The sequence below is a fragment of the Cottoperca gobio genome, chromosome 21 (genome assembly GCF_900634415.1).
Source record: "Cottoperca gobio chromosome 21, fCotGob3.1, whole genome shotgun sequence".
NCBI lineage: Eukaryota > Metazoa > Chordata > Actinopteri > Perciformes > Bovichtidae > Cottoperca > Cottoperca gobio.
Genome location: NC_041375.1, coordinates 7,193,888 through 7,214,348, shown reverse-complemented (window position 1 = coordinate 7,214,348; position 20,461 = coordinate 7,193,888). Strand labels below are relative to the sequence as shown.

General features: G+C 38.9%; 1 protein-coding gene across 1 annotated transcript; it reads left to right on the top strand.

The window, feature by feature from the left end:
- The first annotated feature begins 180 nt into the window (after window positions 1–180).
- cxcr2 (chemokine (C-X-C motif) receptor 2) lies at window positions 181–20,161 on the top strand. Its single transcript, XM_029459337.1, has 2 exons — window positions 181–264; window positions 17,665–20,161. Exons 1-2 carry the CDS (start codon window positions 181–183, stop codon window positions 18,742–18,744), a joined length of 1,164 nt encoding a protein of 387 aa, XP_029315197.1. The 3' UTR covers window positions 18,745–20,161.
- The last annotated feature ends 300 nt before the right edge of the window (window positions 20,162–20,461 follow it).

The following is a 20,461-nucleotide window of genomic DNA, read 5'->3' as shown; positions in this document are numbered from 1 at the left end:
TTATTCTTGATATTGATGTACGCTGGTTGGGATTGTTGCGCTCGCTTATGAACACACATGGGATAAAGCACTACAAAGTTTGATTGTCCCTATTTATACAGGATAGTGATGTTCCCATTGTTAACTTACTGTAATAGCCTCTTGAACCCAAGGCTGTTTGTCACTTCCTATATTTTAGGCATGGTGAAGTCAATGCCATATGGTGTCATTTTCCATTTCCAGCAAAGGACAGGCTACTTGGCTCCATCCGCTTACTACAACAAGGTCAGAAGTGTTTTATGAAAGTCTCCGTTTTTAGGGATTCGTTGTGTGCGCTAGCTAAGGTTCTGTGTTTCATAAACGAAAACTTAAAAGTTCAGCCTTAGAAGTCCCTTATTTTAAATGGGAGTGGTACTATTCATGTTAGGATGCGTTCTATGATGAAATACACATTGACGCAGTTAGTTTTCTTTGTGGAGGTACTGATGTACGATAAACAAGCTGGCTTAAAGAGGAGACTTGAACATTCTCCTATTGTTGTGGTGTTTCTGCATGGGCGTCAAAGTTTAACAAAACATAAATAGCATTTTATGATTCATCCACATTGTTGTGTGGATATGGTGTAAACAACTTGTAACTCAATTGTCAATACTGTTAAATTTTTCCATTGCTGTGAAGCTCCACAGATATGATGTTGCATCATCCTAAGAGGGGAAAGGGCTTTGCTCAAGCGTTGCCCTCTTGTTTGTTACAGAACCTGACCCACTGTGAATCACCCCCTTGTGATGTTTGCTTTCCTGCCAAAGACACACACACACACACACACACACACACACACACACACACACACACACACACACACACACACACACACACACACACACACACACACACACACACACACAGAGAGTTCTCATCCTCTATTTTCCAACAGAAGGAGCTGTAATGCCAAGAAGATGTTATAAAAATATGCATTGTGTTTCCTGTTCTGCCTTTTGTAGGAAATGATGTGTATTCATCATTCATCACTGTGTCACAAATAAACTGTGAAGGGATTCCCTTTCACTCCGTATTAACACCTTGCAGAGAAGATGAACCACACAGGCACACAAATGCTCAGCAACAGTCCCATTAGGCTGTTTGAGTTAGCAGGAATGCTTGCTGCATACTCTTGCTGGTTTTAATCTTTTTAACATGCATTCTTGAGGCAGTCTCCCTGCCAACACATGCAGAAAAATGCACATAGGCGCGACTCATTTTATTAAATGGCATTAGCACAAGTTTAACTTGGCAGCCGTCCAACATGACATTAAGAAAAATGACTAGCTGTCTCTTCGCTGTGGGCCTGAAAGGAACTCCTTTCTCTTGCAGCCTGGCTGTGAACCCATTTTATGATTCATTTGTCCACTTCTTGTGGCTCCTTTCCTTTCTTCCTTTATGCATGTAAATGTGACGATTTATCCAAAAGACACAGGTAATGTTCACCTAACAAATCTTCGTGCACCTGTAAGGTTTTAGGCAAATAATCACTGGACACCGAATAATGAAGTTCAACAGTAAACCATGCGCACATTGTTACATTTAAATTCACAGCAGGCTACAAGAGGGAAGTTGAGTTTCCTGCCAGCAAACTAATGTTTTCCATCTGTGTGTTGTTTAGGAGTGTATCCCAAATAGTGCCTAATAAGGTTCTGCACCACCAAAAGGACTCAGTTTAACTTAAGCTCAAAATATAACAGACACAGAAGGACTGGACTTGTTGTCAGTGATAGAGACGTGCTCTCACAAAGGCCTTAATTCCAACAGAATAAAACATTCTGGATAATTTACAGGGCTAAAGTGTTCAGCGCTCTGTATTCTGAGGTGCTGTTTATCACGCCTACAGTCCCATTTATATTACAACTATAGCCAGACGTGTTAGTGCCATGTGTGCCAAAGAAAGTCAATATAATTACTGCGGCCACAAATTGCTTTTGGGATGAAAACACTTTTTTTTAAACCCTGGCACACAACCAAGAATCTGATGTTTATTCTGTGCTAAATATGTGTTTAATTTACCAGAGATAGTTTACATTTGAAAAAATGTAGGTTTGTGGAGCTTAATTTCAAAACAAGATAAGATAAATAGTATCATATTAGATTAGATGATAGATACTGCAAGGAAAATATGTAATTATGGGTCATTGATAAAGTTACTTCAGTGCCGTCTCTAAATGTTTCTTCCTGGTTTACGGCTCCTTCCTTGCTGATTTACTGCTTGCTCGTCCTTCCTATCCCAGCCTGGGACAGTCCGTAGAGGAGTGCAGCGTGACTAGGCAATGGGGTGAAAAGGGGGTGGGTGGGCTTAATTTGCAAGGTCACCTTGTTTTGCCATGGGGGAGGGGGACTGATGTTCTCAACAGTGATGTTCCTCGCTTTTGTATACCTATACAGTTCTCCAGAGTCTTTCCTGTGCTGTAATTCCCCAAAGCATCTCATTTGTAACAGCATCCTTGTTACACAGTGTGATAGTGGACAATTACACCGTACTGTCATGCAGTCACCACCAGCACCCCTCTATACTGACGGGGTACAGTTGGAACAGACTGCACGTGCGCAGGACACACAAAAGAAACCTCAGTGCTTATAGGGAGGAGGGGTATGGAGTTACCATAGTAACCAGACGGCCCAACCCCCGTAGCAGATGGTGGTGGTGAGGGTATCGGGGGCTGGGTGTAGTGATGGCGGGACCCAGAGATGATTATCTGTCCCGGGTTTTCTTTCCTAAAACAACAGCTTCTGTGTGTCTTCTTAACAAAGCTAAGGATTGTGTTCAATTGTTTGTTAGTGTAAGAGGCAAGCTTTGTTTTTCACGAGTTATCTCTCAGATCAAATTCAAAAGCATTGGTAGATTTGCAACCACATGTCTAATTGCATTTTAATGAGTTTTAACTTGATTAAAATCTTTGATTTAGTCTTTGAATTTAACACACATGGTGTTGGCTCTAAAATGCTTTAAAATGATAGTAACACAAAGACAGCATTTCTTACTTGGAACATATTCATTAAATTTGGCTAACTCAGGCTACTGAATCCACATATCAGCTTTGCCTAAATTTTAGACAGCATAGCCACTACAGCTGGCTGGGTTCGCTATATCCTAATATTAATTACAACAAAGTTTCACACAGGTTATAAAGGAGCAATCTTTGATGCCTCGGAGCTAACATCCTTGAGTCTGAAGAGCAAAGGCAGTCCTTTAAAAAGAGAAAAAAGACAAACGTCAAGGCACAGGAAGAGGTTATTAAGGATGGCCTCTGAGCCCTCTGCCTTCAACATATCTCTGGATAGCAGTCTAAGTACCCATAAAACTTCTTTGAGACATGTTTTAATTAAATTCTGGAAAATGCCTGAGAATATTTAATGCGTGAATGATTAAGTAACACCAAATTACTCTGTTCATGTTGGTTTTCAGCTTTTTGCCGCCACCTCTCAGACGTGTGCAGTCCATGAGATACTATGTTTGCTTAGAAATGTTGAATCATTTCATACAAATTATTATCTGAAGTATACTTGAGGGAAAAGTCATGTTTTACACCAGTGACAACAAACTTTATGGGAGTATAGACTCCCACACGCTTAGCTCTCTGTGTGTGTGTGTGCATGGGGATACTTTCCTTTAACAGACACCACGTGTAACTCAACTCTCGAGCTGCCCGCATCTGGTTCGGAGGTTTTGTAACTTCACCCAAGCTCATCTCCCTCTTTCCACTTCCATTGACAGCCAATCTTGTGTTGTGTCTAAAAAAACCCAGCCTGCCTATGTTTTATCTCCATACAGAGTGTTCTCTGTCTTCCAGAGAAGCCATCTTTTGTTAGCTTGTTGAAGGACTAAGCATCAAACAAATAGCAAACTGTAAAAGTAATTGTCCTTAATTCAGACTGTTAAACCCCTCAGCCTTTTTGTCATAAACACAACTACTCTGGTGATGTCAGCATGACTGCGCCAAGGAGCCATAAATGCGTAAAAGACTTGGCAGCCATATTGCCAAGTTTTAGGGTGAGGTTGGACAGAGAGGAATTATGGGCTGAGTAAAACTGCTAAGATCACCATTGATTCAGTGCGTACTGCACCTCTCCTCTGGATGACAGGAAAATGAGATACTCTATCAAAGAGACTGCAGAGGAAAGGATGATTTGTGTGTTTGGTGTCATGAGAAGTGAAGGCTGAGCTTCAGTATTACTTCAGAGAGGAATCCTTTGAATTCTAATTCAACTTTAGTTCCTTTGAAAATCTTTCATTGTCTTTTTATCAGGGTTAATTGTGAATCCTTTATCCATCAAACATCTCACACACCTGATGACTTTGGTGTGTCTGTCATGTCTAAGTAACTGATGGAAAGACATGAGTATTACGTTTCAAAATAGGAGTTTGGATGAGGAGTCCTCACACTTGTGAGAGTAGCAGCTTGGACATGGTTCTTGTCCTCCACATGTGTTTATCCCATCAGGCCCTGCCCTCTCATATCTGAGTGGTGATGTCATGAAAGAGAGGTTTTCGGGTCTCACAGCTTCTTGTTACACCACAGTTTAAGCAATTCAAAGTTAGACTTTTTGCAGTATGTGGGCTGGATGGGGAATATTACACATATTCTCCTTATAGTCAAAATCAATCTCTGCCGGAAAACCATGACTACAATTACGAGCAGCAGTTTTGCCGTGACGCTTTTTGTCTAATAGTTAGACGACTTATTATCAGAGGTGGAAAGTAACTAAGTACATTTACTTAAGTATTGCACATAAGTACAATTTTCAGGTACTTGTACTTTAATTGAGTATTTCCATTTTATGCTACTTTATACTTCTACTCTACTACAATTTGAAGCAAATATTGTTACAGTTACTAGTTACATAATATTACAAAAATGATAAATCAACTAATGAATTATGATGTATTATTATTGATTAGGATACTTGGCAGTATAAAAAGTCATCAAAGTTAGCTCCACCATTATGAGCTGCACATGATGAACACATTAATGGATAAAAAAAACTGTAATCCAGTTATATAATGTTTCTGAAAATGTCCATTCTGCATAATGAGCACTTTTAGTTTTGATACATTAAGTATATTTTGATGCTAATACTTTTGTACTTTTACTTAAGTAAAGAAAACAATGCAGGACTTTTATTATGAGTATTTCTACACTTTGGTATTACTACTTTTACCTAATTAAATGTCCTGAGTACTTCTTCCACCTCTGCTTATTATACAAAGTGTATCATCCCTGTGGATCCTTAAGTGGTTAGTGAATCTACGTGTGCAAATTTCAATCCATGATCTGATCAGCTCTGGCCATGGGTAGATTATGCGACAATTGCCCTCTGGGCACATACATGCAACAGCTCCCACATCTTTCCTACATAAGAGCAAGACATAGACCTTTTTTGGGTCATTTTGAGATCTCTTTATGGTCTTTACAAATCTCTCTGTGGTCATTTTGCTTCTCTTTGTAGTCCTCATGTCATCTTCTGTCCCTCTTGTAGTCGTTTTGCATGTGAAGGCCAGATCCTGGGCCTCTGCCCAGTAGGCCCGTTCAGTAATCCATCCTTGGCTATGGCAGCATAACAAAAGATTTAAATATAGGAATTTCTAAAATTTGAATACTGTAACTTGACACACAAATACCGTAATGAGTCTGGTATAGCGCCCCATTAGCACCCCAGTGTTCCTTCATACATGCAAATAAGAGAACAGGGTGCAAAATAGTAAGCCGATGCAAATGTCCTCATCTCATTGAGAGCTAAATCTCTGAAGGCGGGTTTACAATTAAGGGCATTGAAATATGTTTGTGAGTGAATAGGACGTTAACTAGGCTCCTTGAGGTTCACACTTCTTTACCAAGCTCCTCCTCAAAGTCAAAATGCCCCAGCAGAAATGCAAACATGAAATTTCATTCTTGACCTTGGAATAGTAGATGTCATTGATAGCTCAAGTAAAAGATAATAAGTAGATTATCAAGCAGAAATAGTTTGCAGATGAAGTAAACAATGAGATAATAGTTCTTAGTAGGTAATCTTGGGTAGAAATGACCTTTACGACCATACAAACAAGGGCAATGTGACATTGATTTGTAGACAAGAATTTGAAGTATTTGTAGGGTTTGTAGGGTTAGGGTTTCTTTACAGCATCAATAGCCTGTTGTGAGCCCATTGTGTAGGGGTGGAGAAAAAATGCTCCTGATGCTCTTTTGAACTCATCTTGTAGACATTTCATGTCCTGACTGGAAGAAACTGCAACTGCAACAAACACATAAATAGAGTTGATAGACTAAGCAGCCTTATATGACAAAATAAAATATAGAATTAAAAGTCTGTAAACTTGCTTCCCATTGGCTGCTAGAATTGCCTCCTGAACTTCAGGTCATCCAGTGGGAAGTGAAAAATAACATGTTCCTCTAAATACGGATGTTCCATTGAGGAAGAAAGTTGCTTTTAACGGGGCTATTTGGGGAACTGTTGTGAGTGTGTGCGGCCCTTCAATTCCTTTGTCAGTAGATTCAGTTCAGGGTATATGACAGGAAACAACTGGACATGAAAGGAAACTGTCTGAAAGGGCTTTGGTCACTACGCAGTCAAACATCAGCAACATAACAGCTGAAACTAAAAACACAACAAGTATTTTCAAACTGTTTCTATTTGACTCTCTCACTTTATTTTAGTTTGAAAGGGTCATTTCAGATTTTGTTCATTTTACTGACATAATGAAGTAACCTGTGGAGGAAGAGCAAGAAAAGACTGTGGTGAACATTTAAATCAGTGTTTCTAAAACTTAAACCAAAGTGGGTCAGGTTCATGCTGTCTACATATTACACCATAAAAAAAAGTGGAAGCAACATCTTAGAAGCAATTCTACTTTAACCATTCAGAGTTAAAATAGTAGACAATTTCCACAATTTTGTTCAGTTTTACTGCTATAAGAAAGCAGCATTGGATCCGTTTTCTACACACTGGACACAATAGATAGGACTTAAGACGGATGGATGATATTGTCTGAACTATGTTACTATCACAAAATGTTATGTGTCAATCACTTTCCTGTGATGAAATGTATTTGACAAGTCAGGATTGTTATGAATGTGTGTGTGAAATGTCCTCTTACTTCAGAACACTGTTCAATGTGCCAGTGTTGTCTTCACCATTGTTTGAGATTTTAACAATCCCTTTATCACAAATGAGCATTTAAACTTGGCTTCATCACATGTTGCTCAATACGTAGCTTTACAAGTTTGAGGCTGGAGGCAATTAAGTGAGATCAAAATGTTATAGTCAAAACCATCTGCGTCTTTAGCATTTCAATGAGATTTATTTTATGTAATGACAGGATGTGGTGCAACATTAAAAAGCTTATATTAAAGCCTTGGGTGCCTGAGAGTCTGGTAAAAAGTAATTTCCAAACTTTAAATGCAATACGTTGGAGTACACTTTCATTCTCAGGGAGCATATTGAAGAATATATCAGCCAAATATGATTGGACGTTGCCACTTACCCTCTAAATGTCAACATAGTGAAGGCAAACAGTTAGTCCAGTGCACAGATTAAATTTAGTAAATATTTCCAGTCATTCATTGTCATAGTATATGACTTCTTACAGGAATATAACACTTATTTATCTGCATTATTCAAAAGTATATCTCTCTAAGACCAGCTGTTCAGGGATTTTTATATTATTTCAATGTAAAGGAGCATGAATGTTGTCAACTTATTCCTTTTTTTTAATGATATTGAAGAGTTTAACTTTGGGTTGAACTTCGACCACATCAGAACAATTCTAAACTGTTGCTTCACTCCTGGTCGCCAACCGAGGGAGGGCCTGATGTTTTGGATCAAGGACCGAAGCATGAAAGATGACAAAGAGTTCAGACTGTCTGAGCAACATGAGCAAACCATGTCTCACCAGCTGACGAACCGTTGGGTCCATATTAAACTAAATAATTTCACCCTTCTATTTATCTGTGTGGTGAGTTTTCACTTGTGTCTGACAAAAAAGAGGGTGGGGTTGGTTGTTCATAAAAACAAAGTGGCAGATTTACAGTAACAGCTGTGTTCTCATCCAAAAGAATTTGGGATCTTTCCGCTTCTTTTCTTCCAGTCAAGCCACAAAACAGCTGTAAGGTTTTAAAATGTGAGACTGAGGCCTATTCCCTCAAAGAACCACGGAAGAACCCACAACGACTATCCACGGCCTTAAAAATAGTCTTCAAGAAACATTTAAAGAAGTGGAAACAGACAATATGCCCCCCCCCCCCCCCCACAGCGTTTTCAAGTGGTATTGTTGTTGGCCCAGCTGTCGCAAAGACAACCGGATCACCTAGCAATTACAAACAACACAGGACACACTGTATTTTGTTTTCCACACTTACTTCGATTGTTCCGCCAACCACCATTTAATGTTCTGCTACTGGGAGTAACTGCAATGAACTTACATTGATACTCTTTATTAACTCAGGATAGCTAGCGATACCAGCCAATAGCTACCAGGGAAAACATAAGCGCTACCCTCTTACTGTTTTGGTTGCGCAATGGTTGACCCTACCTTTGTGCCGTAAATCGACCCTTAATTTTCCCGGGAGATCATACCTGGAAGCAGACAGAACTGCATAGTGAAAGCGAGGCTTATGGGAAACCAATCTGATGGTGTCCTTATTCTATAGCCAATCCATAGTGCAATTAACATTTACTTAAGTTAAAGCACAAAACGTGTCTATTGTCACTTTAACTTCAGTAAGAAACAGCAGCTAGTAGCAGTAATAAGCTCCAGTTGGTTCTCAAATAGCATAAGCTGCCTTTGTCCATTTGAACATTTTTAAAAGGCCATAGAGATATATTACAAGTGTGACAAACATATTGGGCTTTTTGGTTTGCCAGGAACACACCAAGGAATAGACCCTGTGGAGGCTAAGCCAACGCTTTAAGCCACTGAGTTGCCGCTTTGTTTAACTAATTGACGCACTTGTTGTCGTGTCTGCTAAATAAAGATTCCGATACAAAACGTTTGTAATTGAACACTCAGTCCGTTTATTCTTGTTGAATCAGCTTTCCATCAGCAAACAAAACATGACATTAAGACACACAATGACTTAGCCTATGGACCCAACGCTACCTCAGCCAACTTGTGTAAGTGTGTGTGTGTGTGTGTCCGGGTATGTATGTGGTCAAAAACAGTTTACCTTCCAGCAGAACACCACCGTCAACAAACATTGCTTCCTACTTATAGCAGGAGCGCTAATTGGCTCCAACAGACCCAGTTTGCATTATTATTTTCTTCTTCTTTTAAGCTCTGTGCACTATGCAGGGGAAGTATGATGTACGTGTTTAACTGCATTATAGAACACGAATGTGAGAGACAATCACGAGTGGACGTGTGTGGAGTCGCATTCTAATGCCAAGTGTGAACTGACGTGCTTAGTGCTATCCACTTGTGATCGGATCATACAAGACGCTTGTTAATGCTTGTTGTTGGGACGTAGATGAGTTTGTTCTGATCACCTATCGACAATTGACTACTTAACTTACGTACGTACATTTTAATTTGAACTAATTTACGTAACATACTTATTTGAACCCAAACCATAAACCTTTCCTAAACATAACCAACTGTGACCGTGCGTCTGTATGTGACGAGTTGGGAATGAGAACAGGGCGTTAAATTACAAGCGAAAAGCTTACCATGCGTAGACATGACACAGGAAATGTCCTTAAAAGTAACATGCTATTCAAACACCTCCCTATGAGATCCTGTCACATCACTTTATCCATTCAACAACAACTTCTCATGTTGAGCTCTTCGTTTTGGTTGGTTTTTGGCCTCCGTGTTCTCTGCCACCTGCCTCAGGCGAGTTTCTCACTAAAGATGTTGTTGTCTATTATAGTGGTGGCCACTTTAATCCCAAAGCACTTATATCCCAACATGTGTGACCACATGGTCTTATTTTAAAGGATGGAGGGCTTCAGTAATGTTACATGAAAACATGAACTCATGAGATGCATATGAAAAGCCTTAGGCTGTAATTACGCAACCAGTTTTTTGTTTCTGGGGTGAGCAGCTTGTATGTGTATATGCATGTGCATCTTCACTGTCTGTGTGCATGAGTATGTGTGTGTCAGAGAGGTCAGGGCATGGTTATGTCCCCTGTGTTGCAGGGTTGTACTCAATGCTCAAGTAAAGCTATTGTAGAAGGACAAAGATTGAGTTTATTACTTATACAACAACAACCCTAACAATAAGGGGGGGGGGGGCAATAAACTGAAGACATGTCTCATCAACAGCCTCTTGTAGAACAGGTATGCTATGCAAAGTCATGAAGCACATGAGCATTGCCAAGAAATGCCAAATTCTGAACATTCACTGAAAGCTTAATTGTGAATACATGCTGTGTGTCGTCTTCTGTCTATCCCTTTATGCTGTTGTCACGATGTAAAAACTATGTCACTGTAAGTCTTGTGTTATGCCTGGCGTGTAGTGCCATGCTCATTCTTCTTCTAAAAAGTCAATATTTGTTTTTTTATAAAGGATGTGGTGGTTGAACTGGTTCCACTGGATAAGGAAGAATAATGTTTCCAGGTCACTGAATGAATGTTGGTCTTTGTCGGATGGGCTTTTTATTTCTCTGTGCCCTCTGGCACATTGGACCGTTGCTTTATGGGATTTATTTGCTGAATATGTTATATTCATAATTTCATTCACTGTGAAACTGAAAAGCCAACCACTTGTCTGACTTGGGTGCTCTGCCAATATCACAATCATTGTTGAACATAATGTACTTGTCCACAGGCGTACAGAATATTTTCAGCGAATTGGGAACACAAACATTTCTTGTGACCTGTCAGATTGATGTGCACACAGTTCATTGGCGTGCACACATAGCCCCACCTAGCACTATAATCTTCAGTTTGTGGTCCTTGGGGTCAATTACGCATTTGCAAACTCAACCTTCTCATTCTGAATAGCTTGCCAGCCAAACCTTTTTCAAACACTAGAACTCCTCCCTTTACACAAAATCCTTGTTGTTTTTGTCCGTTTGGCTACGTAGGAGGTACAGCCGTTTGTCTGTCACCTGAAACTTCAGCTATAACTTTTAGATAGCCACTGAAGTGAGGAGTAACACCTGACATTTGCTTGTTTGAAGGGCAGAGTGTACAATAACATCATTCCAACTGTTTACAAGGTTCAAATTGAGACATAGACAGAGTATATGACAAAAAAAGAAACTGTTCATTAATGTTCGAGACGCTGTTGGGTTTGCACTTAGGGTCATCTGAACTAGTCACGTTGTGAACAAAACCCATGTTTTAAAAGTATGCTTTTGGGGGAACATGCAGCCAAAATCTCAAGGAGAGTTTACATGCTGGCAAAAGAGTTACTTTGTCAGAGAAACCCAGATAGCTTGAGCCTTTCTCCGCCACTTAAAAACACACAGACTTTCTTCTGTTTCAGGCAAAAACAAACACACACCACCAGTCAGTGTGTGGGTTGGCATAACATTTCTATGGCTCCTTTCTGCTCTGTGAGAGAACAGGCCTGTTATTTTAAGCTTGACTTGAATGCTCAGAAATATCCTAAATGGCACAGTGGTTGAACTTGATTCAGACTTGGTTTTGGAATATATATGCTGTGGTTTGAGTTGTTGTGAGATCATGCTGAGTGTAATATAAACCTGGAAATCCAACCCAAAGCCTCTGGCTCCTTAAGTGAAGATCAATAGACACGCCTTCCATTGAATTAAAAGAAGTTGGGATTCTAAAATAAGACCATCTGATATCATTATACTTCCTCAGCCCAACGGTATGTCGTTTTGGTCTACCAGAAGTGACATGAGAGTAGTGAAACTGTAGAGCCTACAGAGGAATAGCATAAGTAAACAGATACCACACAGTTGAGAAAAGAATGAAAAAAAGTCATGTGAACTACTATAATTTAGCCTTAGAACAGTAAAAAACTAAAACAGCTTCTCAAACTTGTGGACATAGAAACTATTTCTGTTCTACACTTCCTCCAAACTCAAGTCAAGATATGACTTTATGCACCTATAATTGGTAAAACAGAAATACTTTGAGGTGGCACTGAATTGGAAAAAGGCTCTTCAATTACAACAAAATACCTCTAATAATAAACAGCTCCCTCTTTGATAATAAGGAAATGTGTATTAAGGGGGTTTCAAATTATTTTTCAAATAAACAAACTGAAGCTTGCAGGCATTGGGTTATTGTTAGGCAAGCATAAACGTGTGGATGAATAGTACTAAGGTCCACCCTGATGCAGGTAACCTAGTAGAAAGGTAATTTTAAGGTTAACTCCAGCTAGGTTTCAGAATGCTCAAAATCAACCTCAAACTGAAAAGTTAAAACAGCAAAGAAGTCTCAAAGGGCCTAAAGACCAGAGTTTCTGGCTGACAATAGCAACTAAAATGCAGCTTACATTAGGTAACAAAGGATCTGAAAGTCCTGGGAGTGCAACTCTCTTAAGTCCTAAAGAAAGGGCATCGTCACACTAAAAGAAAAGAAATGCACCAAGCTGCTCTTAATTCTTAATTAGGAGCCATCTGATCTGAATAATCCTCCAATCAACTCTGTAATAATGAATTGGAAAAAAGGGCAATGACATGAAGAAAAAACTAGGACTGACAAAACTGAAAATAGATATTGTTGAGGCAGGATAAAAAGACAGTGCACAGAATAGGCATGTATTTGAAATACAATCTAATCCAAATCTAAATCACATAGTTTTCTGAAACCCGGATGCTGAGTCACCGTGAGTCACCGTGAGTCTGCCTTTTACATCCTCAGTGAGTCAAATAAACAGATAAACATAGTTAACAGTGCCTTGTTTTGTCCATTTACTCATACATGCCTTTCACCTTTAACAAGCTGTTCTATGCTTCACACACTTTAAAGCTTTCTTGTGTATCTTTTGTGTATTGACTGCCTATCTGCACCAAGTATGCTTTCTTTATAAACTCCTTATGTAAACTTTGAAGGCAGTCTTGCACAGTTTCTCGCTGGTTCCTGTTCAATTACAAAAAGAGAGAGAGAAAGAGGGATGTGTCTGACACTTTTGAACAGCGGGGACATTCATGAAAGTGTTGAGTCAGTTTTTATATTTTCAAGGATCCAGAGGTAATTTCAAAAGATGGACTTGTCCTTGTAAATGTCGTAAAAAAAGTGCTGTTACAAAATGTCAAGAATAGTTTATGAACTAAAAAACTCATTTTTTAAAGATGACTTTTTAGCTGCAATTCTAAGTCAGTTAAAAAACATGAGGAACTAAAGGAAAAGGACAGGAAGTTTGTCATATCTTGAAGTCCTAAAACCCAGCTGCTGACCTGCATTAAAAATGAACTGATACTTTATTGACAAGCAGGAGTATACACTGGCTACTGTTCTCATCCAATTTAACCCTCATTTAAATAGACATGAGCCCTCAGTGGTGTGTTTACAACCTAATCTCCAGCCATCTAGCAAAACAAATGCAAACAGAGCCGGCCAGGGAAGGTTTCAGGGCAGACTGTGTGGTCCCATTTCAGACTGACATCCCATAAAGCAAATAGGCTGGTCTGTGTGTTGGATTTTCTTTTGTAATGCAACTATTGAGGTGTTAAAAGAGCAAGGAAGTCTGAAATAAGACCTTGAATGCATGCTTGAGGAAAGGGAATTTTGTAAGTGCTGTAACATGCCGTCAGAGCTTTCAGACTTCCTATTACTAATATTTATATGAAACACAACATGCACCTAACCCACTGCTAACATCACAAACTTGCAGAGAAATGTAATAAATTCTTTATAGGGCACATGTGCAAAAGAAACCACTTCCATTCTATGAGAGTGAATGGGAAAACTCTCCGATCTGGTAACGTGTTAGCAGCAGTTAGGTATTTACAGTTCCAACAAACATTAGCATTCATTTAAAACCATGTTTCTGGCTACCAATGTAAATTGAGTGTGAATATTCACTCTCCTTTTACCTCACAACTCTGCTTTTGGTCTCCACCAATTCTGAGTGTAATATCTGGCTCTTTAGCAGCTAAATCCTCCTCTGTGTTCCCCAGCAGTTTGGTGTTGGGTATGTAGCGTACAGTGGGTTTGTCACCATGTAAAGAAAGTTCTTGGCCAAAGTCTCCAAAGTTGTTGAATGCTAACAAATTAGTCATTTTTACCAAATTAACTAAATCTAATGGCAAGTGGTATAGCCTACTAGATTTTCATTAATATCAACATTTGTAAATGAAACCCTAGTAACAAGATAAAACAATGAGAAAACAAACAAACACTTGAGATTACATTGAGGTTAAAGCTCGTGGCTACCACAAAGGAGCTGTCAGGATTAAGATTTAATGGCTTTCTTGGTAATCTCATTTTACAACTTTTCAAATATTCTCTGTATTGGTTAATTAGTGCACATGGAATGGCTGAGGGACAAGTAAATTATATTTGACCTCCGCCCAATCCTTCGAGCTACCATGTGCTGATTAGAGCAGCTTGTGGCCCAACAGATGGAGACAGTCAACAGTCTTTAAAAGGACATGGCAGGGTTATATCAGGAAACATTTCCTCTTAGATAGCAGGTAGAAGGGTGGTGTAGGTTCACCAGGATTCACCAGTGAGGTAGCCTTGTGGTGGTGATGTCAGCCAGATTCAGTTTAACATCTGTGGTGGGAGGTTTCTGATGCAGTCAGAATTGTGTAAATATATGAGACTTAATTGGTAAAAACTTTACTCTTTTTAAGAATTAGGATTAGGTTACTACTTTTCAATGAGTAACTGATTAAGATACTCGTTAGAAAATAAGAAGATTGTTCCAAGTAAGTTTATTAGGAACTGAATACCACAATTAGGGACATTGTGCTGCATGCTTCCTATGTTGTGTCTTCAGTGTGTCTGCTTGAAATCTTCCCCCACTTTTGGTTCTACATTGTATGTGTTCTTGAATGATGATGGCATTTTGAAGAGTTTTTCTTTTACCGTGTCACATGTTGTTTTTTTTATTGAATTCTTTTTAATTTAAATATGATTATTTGCTATGCTTATTCTTTGATTTAATCCATTTACTTTTCTGAAAATGTTGAATTTTATGTTGCACTCCCATAAAGTTGAGGAGCTCACAAAAGACAACAGTCAACAGATGCTGAGGAATCCTGACTTTCAGTTTTCAAAGTCAACTGCAATTTTTAACTGCAGCTCCTCCAGAGACACAGAACGCTGAAACAAGTGTTTTTTACAGGCTGTATAGTAGGCCTACTGCTTGTAATGAGATCATTGAACTTCAGGTGTAAAATTGGTGTCGTGCCCCTTTAAATGTTCTTTTGAAAAGTCGCTAAAACTTTAGTATCAGGAAATTAATAACAATTGAGTTTTTTATATTATTCTAATTCCAGTATGTCCCAAGTACTGCAGTGAACACATAGATCAAGACTGCTGCTGCCCTCCACTGGACAAATAGTCCAACACAGCAGTAAATAAATAAAGTGAAGAATATGTAAGAATAGAAAAATATATAATCTTCATCAATTATGCAAGCACAAGCCGATCCACGTTCCATTGTGTGAGTCTGGGTCTGTTCCAAGAATCAAGGTCTGGATTCATCAAACTGTTGAAAGTAAAGTGAAAGATAAAACATGAGATGAAATCCCTCATTTTAACCGCTGCTCACACATTAGGAATATGTGTTAAAAATAAGCCTTTAAATGTCTTAGGTGGTTTTTGACAGAGTCCCGCGTGCACCTTTCTAGACGTGTTTTTGAATGACTGTATAGTATTTGTCATCATATCTGAAGCAATAAAAGTAAAATGACAAGTGTTTTTTGAAGTATGCCACAAATCTTACTGAACAGTATTCAGTCGTAGAGAAACATGATGAAGAAAAATGCAAGGATTTATGAAAAGGTTTCAAAGTATGTTCACTATAGATACAGCCAACAAGTACATTTCCAAACAACAAACTTCTCAAAAGAATCTTATTGCAGGCGTGCTTGTTTTCTGCTGTCATTTCCTTTCATTTGATATGTGTGCGCAATTCAAATGAAAATATTTCAGACGGTTCATGTATAAAGTCCATTATAGTCATGACTGCATACAGGCACAATTACACTCTGGTGACCTGCAGCCAATAGCTAACTGAGCCTGGAAGAAGATCCACAACACAGTTAGCAACAACCTTTCAGTAAGTGCCCGAACACTGCCAGACTCCTCATACACTACAAGCTATAGGCAGGTTCATCATTTGCTTCCTGTAGTCCAAATGTATCCAAATTAGATTGAGTTTGCCTCAAAATGGCCTTGAAAATCCTCAAGTCAAGACTTTCAAATACAATTGGATTAACGGTATTACAAATAATTTTTAAACCTCCCTTTAAACATCCTGTGAGTCAACACCCCCCCCCCCCCCCCCCCTATAAAACAATATACATTTTGTCACATGTGAAGGTTTTGTCTTATTCATGTGGATTGCTTAAGACAGATCATATCTATGCAATACAGCAATACGACCACACGTTACAAAAGGAATTCTACCACCTGTACAAGTATAGACAACACTTCTTGCCAAATCGCTTTATTCTTGTTAACTTGTGTGCAACGAGAAAAAGAGATGAAGCTTCAACTTTTAATCCTTAGTGTTTTGAAGTATTTGGCTCTAACCAAACAAGAAGAAGAGAAACAGGTAAACAATGGAACTTTCTGAATTTGTGTTATTTTAAAGTTGTTTTTAGGTCAATGAAATTCAAAAATGTTCATTCAAATTTGTGGTAAATGTGAGCAAATGATAGACGGTATTGTATAGATAACAATAATAATAATAATAATAATAATAATAATAATAATAATAATAATAATAATAATAATAATAATAGTAAATATATTCTATTGTAGTTACAGTGATATGTAATTATGTTGAATGGTGATAGTAATATTAGGCTAATTCTAATTAAAATCTCAAAACAACAATTGAGGGTGGTTTGGAGGTTTTAAGTAGACAAGGAGGAAATATTCAACCTTTTTAAGTTTCTACATTTCTAAATTCTTTTGAACTTTTAAAGCTGCAAAGTGTATATACATTTCTTCTTTTAAATGAGAAGTTGTGAAAATGTTCACATTTTAGGAAGTAGGTGTATGCTTTTTCTGACTGAACGTTAGATACCAGATACCAATTTTAATGTCTAGTCATTCATGATAAGTCTACAGCAGCCAATAGCTTAGCTTAGCACAAAGACTGGAGGAACAGGGGGAAACAGCTAGCCTGACTATTCAAAGGTTTGAATAGGCCATCCAAAATGTTAAACTATGCCTTCAAAGCAGCTCACCTCTGTTTCATTTGGATACTGTATCAACCAGATACCAAACAAGTGAGCATTCCTTACTAAAATATTGTTTTCCTAATAATTTGGGCAAATAAGGTAAACCTTAAAGCTAGGGTAGGCAGTTTTCTGCAAAAGGCAATAAAACGAAACAGAATTTGAATCCTTCTGCAGCTCTCCTCTCTCCTCTCTTTCCTAAGCCCTTCCTATCAAATAAGCACAGGCATATACACACGTATATTCATTACTTAGTTCCTAGTGCAGCTTTAAAAGTATTGTTAGATTCTCTACTGTGCCACTATGGCAACACTGAACTTTCTTCTACTGCTACTTGTACAAACTTTCTGATTTTATTTAGCTGCTGACAACAGAGGGATTTCAATTCGATGAAGACTTCTTTAATTCCATCCACAATTTTACATCGCCTGCGTATGAGGATAAACCATCTGCTCCATGCAATGTAACTGTGCCCGGACTTAAAAGGTTGGGTCTGATGATCACCTTCATCATCGTGTTTGTCTTCAGTGTTGTAGGCAACACTGTAGTTGTCTATGTGGTTTGTTCTATGAAGAAATGCAGGGCCAGAACAGATATCTACCTGATACACCTGGCAATGGCAGACCTTCTCTTCAGCCTGACCCTCCCGTTCTGGGCCCTCAACGCTCATTCAGGTTGGATCTTCGGCAACTTCCTGTGCAAACTGCTGTCCAGCTTTCAGGAGGCATCAGTCTACAGCGGTGTCCTCCTGCTGGCATGCATCAGTGTGGACCGTCACTTTGCCATTGTGAGAGCTACACGTGTCCTGCCCTCCCATCACCTGTTGGTGAAAGTGGTGTGCAGTGTTGTGTGGCTGGTGGCTGGAGTGCTGTCCTTACCCGTGGCAATTCAAAAGGAGAGCATGTATGCTGAAGACCTACACCAGAGAATTTGCTATGAAAACCTAATTGGTGAAAGCAGCAAGCAATGGCGTGTTAGCGTGCGACTTCTGCGCCACACGATGGGATTTTTCTTGCCACTGGTGGTGATGGCTGTCTGCTACGGCTGGATTTTGGTGACGCTGTTTCACACACGTAATCAACAAAAGCACAAGGCCATACGCGTCATCCTGGCAGTGGTGTTAGCGTTCATTATTTGCTGGTTGCCTTATAACACCGCTGTACTGATTGACACGCTCATACGAGGCGGATCAATTGCAGTGGAGGCATGCGAAACTCGCTACAGCGTGGAAATGATGCTAAATGTGACCCAAGTGTTGGCCTTCATGCACTGTGCAATGAATCCGGTGCTGTACGCCTTCGTTGGGGAAAGGTTCCGTAACCAGCTGCTCTCAGCTCTTTACAAACACGGCCTCATCAGCAAGAGGCTCCAGATGGGTTATAGGAAGGGCAATGACCGCAGTGCATGGAGCATCAGATCTAGAAACACCTCCACCATGTAAATAACAGGGGTAAACAGCTAGCCTGGCTCTGTCCAAAGGTAACAAAGTCCAACACATCTAAAGGTCCCTAATTAACAAGTTACAACCTGTTTCTTTAATCCGTACAAAAACCAGTGAACCAAAAAAAGTGCTGAAGTGACTGTTGGCTGTTTTACAGGGGTATGTACCATAGACTATATAAAAAAAGAAGTAACCCATTGGTTTGTGGACCATCGTTTTGAAGCCTCAAGTTTACCTTTTTGTCCATTTATTTTAGAGTACAACCGAACCCTGATCAAGAAATGTTTAACCAAAGTTACAATTAACTTTTATTCACTAAAAACACACTGTGAAAGGGTTAAAGTTCTAAGACAAAAATACGGACAACATCCAAACCGGACAACACTGTGTGGTAACATCCTGTTAATCACAAGGTAGCCATACTATATAAAGTATACCCTGCTTTATTGTCTAACTTACTCTAAATTGAACCATGATTTACTAAATTAACATCGTGCTGTATTGAAGAAGACTTGATACTAGCGATTGAAACCGTAAACTAGTCAGGAAATTGTTTACTGAGGTAATAAATCATGTTAGAAGTAGGGTGTTTTTCTCATAGACTTCTATACAATGGGACTTCTTTATGCAACTAGTGGAGTCGCCCCCTGTTGGCCGTTAGAAAGAGTGCAGGTTTAAAACACTTCTGCATTGGCTTCACTTTTCAGACCGGGAGGTACCAAAGTGTTTCTTGGCCAGAAGCAGTAACATCCTTTAACTTTAGAGGTTGCCGATAGGTATATTTTATTACCATTAGACGGAGCCAGGCTAGGTGTTTCCAGTCTTTATGCTAAGCTAAGCGGCTGCTGGCTGTACCCTTATGTTGAATAGATATACATAAGAGTGATATATTAGAAAAAAACTCTGCAAAAAAGGGATCAAGCTTTTTTCCCAAAATGTCAAACTATTTGTATGAGTTTTATTGCTCTAACAAATAATACAGAGAGTGGTACATGGTTCACATGGCTGCTACTCAAGTTAAAATTGGATTGTCGCTTCAAAGCTTCAGCTGGATGTTTGCTTTAGGATCCTGCCACAGCCCAGATGTGTACCCCATAGCTTAAGAGGGCATTTAGAAAATATATTGTTGCCTTTAATGTCTTTTGATGCTTGATGACCTCGTTTGAAGTGTAATTATTGAGTCCAACAAGCAAGAGAAAGAAAAAAACAGGTGCTCAACCGCAAACATATAAATCAGTTGTCAATTGAGGACAATGGTGGCATGCCACCAAAGTAGTTCATGAGAAAGCTGCACAGCCATTGCCTAATTTGATGGTGTGCCATACTTCTTCAACCTTGAGAACTGGTGCAATTATTGAGATTTTATTATTGTCAATGCTTGCAATGTTTTTCATGAAAATAAAGTATTTTAATGTCATTTCCTTGTGTTTTTGATTCTGAGACATTATGGTCACGACTGGAAAGCCATCTTCTTATTTTGCAATCTTTTAATTCAAACAATGTGAACTTTTTGTTTGTTTTTTTCTTACACCAGACAGTAGTGAAAACAAAAAGTATTTTTTATCACAATCAGATATCTTAATAGTGAAATCAGCTTAATAAAATAAATTGCTCTCTGTTTCTATGATGAATACTTTTCATTTGGCCACATCCTATATGTTTCTGCTAAACTAATTTAAGCCAAAATATTGATATAGTCTTCTAACAGTTCAGTGTT

Bases quoted from the DNA above. Each gene is read 5' to 3' on its own strand.
- cxcr2 (XM_029459337.1), top strand. From the start codon at position 181: ATGGTGAAGTCAATGCCATATGGTGTCATTTTCCATTTCCAGCAAAGG. The intron at 265-17,664 runs GTCAGAAGTGTT...GATTTTATTTAG, and splicing joins CATCCGCTTACTACAACAAG to CTGCTGACAACAGAGGGATT.